Source organism: Oncorhynchus mykiss, chromosome 12, assembly GCF_057628025.1.
Source record: "Oncorhynchus mykiss isolate SJ-2025 chromosome 12, ASM5762802v1, whole genome shotgun sequence".
NCBI lineage: Eukaryota > Metazoa > Chordata > Actinopteri > Salmoniformes > Salmonidae > Oncorhynchus > Oncorhynchus mykiss.
This window is the reverse complement of record NC_143033.1, coordinates 22,952,527-22,959,151: the sequence shown is the minus strand read 5'-3', so window position 1 is coordinate 22,959,151 and position 6,625 is coordinate 22,952,527. Positions and strand designations below refer to the sequence as shown.

General features: G+C 42.6%; 1 protein-coding gene across 1 annotated transcript; it reads left to right on the top strand.

Moving 5' to 3' along the window:
• The first annotated feature begins 128 nt into the window (after positions 1-128).
• On the top strand, positions 129-6,196 carry LOC110537212 (beta-3 adrenergic receptor). Its single transcript, XM_021623079.3, has 2 exons — positions 129-2,012; positions 2,665-6,196. The coding sequence occupies exon 2, from the start codon at positions 2,702-2,704 to the stop codon at positions 4,052-4,054; it is 1,353 nt and encodes a 450-aa protein (XP_021478754.3). The 5' UTR covers positions 129-2,012; positions 2,665-2,701; the 3' UTR covers positions 4,055-6,196.
• Positions 6,197-6,625: the final 429 nt, after the last annotated feature.

Below are 6,625 nucleotides of genomic sequence, written 5' to 3'. Positions count from 1 at the left end.
CCTCTGCCTTCCACCTCTGTCTCAGCAGAAGGACATTTTCCTCTCTGACTAATTGAAGTCCGTTTAATTCATTTGTTTGAATGGCTCGTTTGTTGAGTCAGCTCTGAGTCATTTGACTTATTTGGATGTTTCTTAATTTCCTTCCAAATCAGACTATGTAGTTAATCATTTCACCCAGGCCCTCATACGCCTACAGCCTAATCACAGAGAGTTGTGAGAATCAAACTCTGAAATGTTGAATCCTTTAGAAGGGAAGATGTGGTAGTACCTGTTAATACCATGGGGTGGCGCCGTTACCATTCTCTGGTGTGGGATAAACTCAGGAACGAGTTAAGATTGCTCTAAATGCAGGAATTTAATAGGAATTTCATCAGTACACGCATCTAGTAAACTTCATTTTATAAGCATATTTTGTGGTTTGTTTTCACAATGCCAAAGCTCAATGGGAATTGTGTGTTTTGTTTGGGTTGTTTTGAATAATGGCCAGGTCGCAGTTGCAAATGAGAACTTGTTCTCAACTAGCCTACCTGGTTAAATAAAGGTGAAATAAAAAAAATAAAATAAAAAATAATACCTGGGTTTTAGTGCTCTGTGAGGTTCCTATATATCAAGTTCCAAGTCCAGGCTGTTATACAGGCTATTGTAAGGAACCTGATCAGACCACCACCCTATCACACCTACAGTCAACATCCTGTTGACACAAATAGCCAGAACAACACATTTCCAACAGGGTTTGGGGTCTGCAGCTGGATGATCCAGTGTTAACCAGCACTGGTAATTACACCATGCTGTGTCTCCACTTCACACAATATGGGGTCGATACTGTACGTCCATCTTTATACCAGGTGATGGATACCCAGGTTGGTGTTCCATGTCGGGGTACAATTACCACTAAGACAAACATGTCTCAGAAAGGGAAGCCAGATAGGCAAACACTTGATTTGAATTCCTCCACAGAGGAGACATGCAGCATGAAGCGTAAGACTCTCTAGTCTATTCAAAAGATTAAGAAGACAAAATGCAAGATTTTCTCTGCACTGAGAACTGCTGCCTAATTTAACGTAACTGCAGCTTAACCCCATGATGAGATGTGAATAGCTATGGTCAGTGAATTCACATGAGATTATAAGGTCAATACCATCAGCAAAAAAATAAAACGATCTTCAATTTAAGTTTTTCAGTCACCGTGAGGTCTGAGGGGAGAAAGTCTGAACTCGTAAGATAAGGGTTGAAAGGTCAGTGAAAATGGTGTGCCTGGGTTCTGTCTCTCCTCCCTGTGTGAACCTTCACACCCTGACTTCTTCCCCCTGCTGGAGGCTATGATCTGGTCTTAATGGCCATGTACTCTTATCCCCCCTGGCACAGCCAGAAGAGCACTGGCCACCCAGTGAAGCTAGGGAGTTTTTCCTAGCCACCATGCTTCTGCATTTGGGGTTTTAGGCTGGATTTCTGTATAAGCACTTTGTGACATCTGCTGATGTTAAAACAGCTTTATAAATACATTTGATTTGAAATTGTCTGTGAGGAAAGTTTGTCCACAGCCCGAACCTGAACCGCACACTGGTGGACTGGAGATAGTAACAAAAGTCAGGCATATAAAAGATCCATGGAACAGAAGTCAAAGTCTCCAAAAGCCAAGGCAGAAGAAAATGGGAAGAATCATCAGTTAGCTATCTGAAGTTTCTGAAGACTGTCAACCTATAGCATCAGCTTATACCATGGGAAAACTGGTGAAGACTTAGATGTTGTTTCATCTGTCACACAGAAAGCAAAAATAAGAGAAGCCCTTTTGCAATAGACAAAACCACAGTGTTGGCTCTGCAAGATACATTTAGGTCACACTGCATGTGCATGGAGAGAGATGAGCTAGAAGGCTGCTCTGCATGAGCAACTTCCGTACCAGAGATCATAACTTGTTGAATGTTTTGAAGTGGGACTGTTTTTACTATAATGTCCTCCACCAAGGTGACATCAAACCAACAAACAAACTCTCCGGGAGCACCTTCACTCAGGTATGGTTGTTGTGATGTATTCACTTTTCTCTACTGATAGAGTTGTTATTATTGGCTTATTAGTTTATTTTATAACAGATAATTCATCATAATTAATCATCTATAATAGAGTCAGTAGAAAACAGATATACAGTGTACATATTAAAATGCTTGAGTTTAATACATTAAAATGAAAAAATGTTTGGGAGGTACTAAAAGTTTACTTATAAGCATTATTTATTTAGGACGCTTTTGGATTATCCAAACCTTGCTTTTTGTCTTGCTATTGTTGTTCTCTATGTCAAGAAAAAAACTGAACAAGGTCCAACAGTGGAGAAGATATTTTGCGGCAGATCTAACTTGTCTGCTGTGAGCTGCTGCAGTTTGACAAACTTCTCCTTATTTTCCTTCGTCTTGATGATCAAGCCATCAAATCTGGATTCCACCCAGTCAAAGTGCTATGATGCAAGCATATTATGCACTTTGCTCATCAAAATCATATCACTTCAAGAATATAATGTAATACTCTGAAATAACTGAAAGTGGATTAGGAGAGTAAGAGAGAAGCTATTGAGGAACAGACTGCATGCTTGTATTTCACCTGTTTGACCTGCTAACTAGAAACTGAGCAATCACTTAACGTGATTAAATGATTCCCTCTCGTGTCCTTCAGGGCTTTCTGAGTGGTCGTCTGACTGACTGTGTAGAGTATGAACAACCACAGTTCTGGATCATACCACCCTCCGGCTGAACCATTGGTGATGCCTGTTCTGGTGGTCATAATCTTCGTGACGGTTGCTGGCAACCTACTGGTCATCCTCACCATCGCCCGCACCCTCCACCTCCAGACCACCACCAACATCTTTGTCATCTCCCTGGCCTGTGCTGACCTTATCATGGGCTGCCTGGTGCAGCCTCTGGGGGCCTCCCTAGTGGTGACGGGGGACTGGCTCCTTAGCGGCACAGCCTGTGAGCTCTGGACATCCATGGATGTCCTCTGTGTGACAGCCAGCATTGAGACGCTGTGCACCATTGCTGTGGATCGCTATATCGCCATCACACGGCCTCTCAGGTACCAGTCTCTGCTGGGGAAACGTCAGGCGTGGCTCATGGTGTGTGTGGTGTGGGGTGTGGCAGCCCTCATCTCTATAGTCCCAATCATGAGCCAGTCGTGGCGTGCTCATAACGACACCGGGAGCATGCAGTGCTACGAGGAGCCACACTGCTGTGACTTCATCACCAACATGCCCTACGCCATCGTGTCCTCTGTTGTGTCCTTCTACGTCCCCCTGCTGATCATGATCTTCATCTACAGCAGAGTCTTCCTCATCGCCACACGGCAGGTCAGGCTGATGCATGAAAACAAGCTGCGTTTCCTCAGTTGGTGTGACATCCCCTCATCAGAGTGTCAAATAGTCAGCCCTGGGAGTCCCAATGGCAGGGATGGGAGTATCACTGGCAGGGCTGTGAGTCCCACTGGTAGTATCACTGGCAGGGCTGGGAGCATGAACAGGACTGGGAACAACGGCAGGGCTGGGAGCAGCTTCATTTTCGACTCCATACAGTGGAGAAGCCAGGGCCGCAGGCACACTCGGGTAACTGTCCTAAAGGAACACAAAGCCATCAAGACCCTGGGGATCATCATGGGGACCTTTACTCTGTGCTGGTTGCCCTTTTTTGTGTCCAACATCATCAAGGTGTTTGACCCAGATATCCCCACCAGGGAAGTCTTTATTCTGCTCAACTGGCTGGGCTACCTGAACTCAGGCCTTAACCCCATCATCTACTGCCACAGCCCAGAGTTTCGCTCAGCCTTCCGGAACCTTCTATGTTGCCCGTGGCTCTCTAAGGTAGGGCTCAACAGAGTCTTCAAGGGGCTGTGGACTAGTGCCATGCTGGAGGAGAGTAGAGCTAATGCAGGGACACACAGCTGCCAGGGCCTGAGACAGGGGCAGAGGCAGGATCAGGAGCATGGACTGGGGCAGGAGGGACTGCCTTTGCCGCTAACACCCATTCAACACAGTCCAGACGGAATGGATGTCACTGACACAGCGACAGTCTGAGAGAAAGTCACACCTATTTGGTATATATAGAATTAATGCACTAGCTCTATTTGGTTGATTGCATTGTTGGCTTCATCAAATTTACATGATACACAAGGGTTCAAAAATATTTTTTGGGCTGTCCCCATAATATAAACTATTTTTTGTTCCAGAGAGAACCCTTTTTGGTTCAATATAGAACCCTTTTGGGTTGCATGTAGAACCCTCTGTGGAAAGGGTCCTACATGGAACCCAAAAGGGTTCTTCAAAGGGTTCTCCTATGGGGAAGGCAAAATAACCCTTTTAGGTTCCATATAGGACCTTTTTTTAAGAGTGTACAATTCACACATTTAGAGATGAGGAATAAGGAACAAATGCAAATATGTATATACACAGGTACATGTATCTGTTGGTTATCACTACGGCAACAGCTTCCAGGAACGACACAATATTTACATCTCACAGTTATTCAGAAAATAAGCAAAAGGAACAAAACAGCAAGATGTACATAACAACTGCCAAGTGGTACAGTATATATATATATATACAGTGGGGAGAAAAAGTATTTGATACACTACTGATGTTGCAGGTTTTCCCACTTACAAAGCATGTAGAGGTCTGTAATGTTTATCATAGGTACACTTCAACTGTGAGAGATGGTATCTAAAACAAAAATCCAGAAAATCACATTGTATGATTTTAATGTAATTAATTAGCATTTTATTGCATGACATAAGTATTTGATACATCAGAAAAGCAGAACTTAATATTTGGTACAGAATCCAGTCGAGTTGAATGCCAGTCGGACAGCAGTCGCTCCATTGGAAGCCATACTGTAGCTTGGACTATAGCGTACAAAAATGTGTTCCTTCCTCTTTCCCCGTGATCCATCAAACACATTGTTTGTGTCATCATTGGAGACTCTGACTTGTGGTCAATCTCTGCTGAGGTGGAACAAACTTAAACTTGCGCCTTTTGTCAATGCTGATTTGAATGTTATTGAGAAAACAGAAGTGTCAAATATTTTTTTTTGCAAACATCCTTTCTTAATTTAAAAGTAATCCTCGAAGTAATCCTCTAGTTTTTCAAAGTATCTGTAATCTGATTACAATATTTCTGCTAGTAATGTAACGGATTACAGTTACCGTTTTTTGTAATCCCTTACATGCAATGGATTACATGTAACCTGTTACTTCCCAACACTGGAGATAACTGCGGATGGATCAACAACAATTGTAGTTACTCCACAATACTAACATAAATGAAAAGAAGGAAGCCTGTACAGAATACAAATATTACAAAACATCCTGTTTGCAATAAGGCACTAAAGTAATACTGCAAAAAATGTGGCAAAGAAATGTACCTTTTCTCCTGAACACAAAGTGGTATGTTTGTTGCAAATCCATCATTGGGTACCACTCTTCATATTTCATATACAGATCTGGGGAAGGACACCAAAACATTTTTGCAGCATTTAAGGTCCCCAAGAAAGTGGCCTCCATCATTCTTAAATGGAAGAAGTTGGGAACCACCAAGACTCTTCCTAGAGCTGACCGGCTGGCCAAACTGGGCCATCGGTGGAGAAGGGCTTTGGTCAGGGAGGTGACCAAGAACCCGATGGTCACTCTGACAGAGATCTAGAGTTCCTCTGTGGAAGATGGGAAAACCTTCCAGAAGGACACCCATTTCTGCAGCACTCCACCAATCATGCCTTTATGGTAGAGTGGCCAGACGGAACCCTCTCCTCAGTAAAAGGCACATGACAGCCTGCTTGGAGTTTGACAAAAGGCACCTAAAGGGCTCTCAGACCATGAGAAACAAGATTCTCTGGTCTGGTGAAACTAAGATTGAAATCTTTGGCGTGAATACCAAGCATCACACTTGGAGAAAACTTGCCACCAATTCAATTCAATTCAATTCAAGGGCTTTATTGGCATGGGAAACATGTGTTAACATTGCCAAAGCAAGTGAGGTAGATAATATATAAAGTGAATATATAAAGTGAAATAAACAATAAAAATTAACAGTAAACATTACACATACAGAAGTTTCAAAACAATAAAGACATTACAAATGTCATATTATATATATATATGTATATAGTGTTTTAACAATGTACAAATGGTTAAAGGACACAAGATGAAATAAATAAGCATAAATATGGGTTGTATTTACAATGGTGTGTGTTCTTCACTGGTTGCCCTTTTCTCGTGGCAACAGGTCACAAATCTTGCTGCTGTGATGGCACACTGTGGAATTTCACCCAGTAGATACGGGAGTTTTTCAAAATTGGATTTGTTTTCGAATTCTTTGTAGATCTGTGTAATCTGAGGGAAATATGTCTCTCTAATATGGTCATACATTGGGCAGGAGGTTAGGAAGTGCAGCTCAGTTTCCACCTCATTTTGTGGGCAGTGAGCACATAGCCTGTCTTCTCTTGAGAGCCATGTCTGCCTACGGCGGCCTTTCTCAATAGCAAGGCTATGCTCACTGAGTCTGTACATAGTCAAAGCTTTCCTTAATTTTGGGCTGTGTACTCTCTGTGTAGGGCCAAATAGCATTCTAGTTTGCTCTGTTTTTTTGTTAATTCTT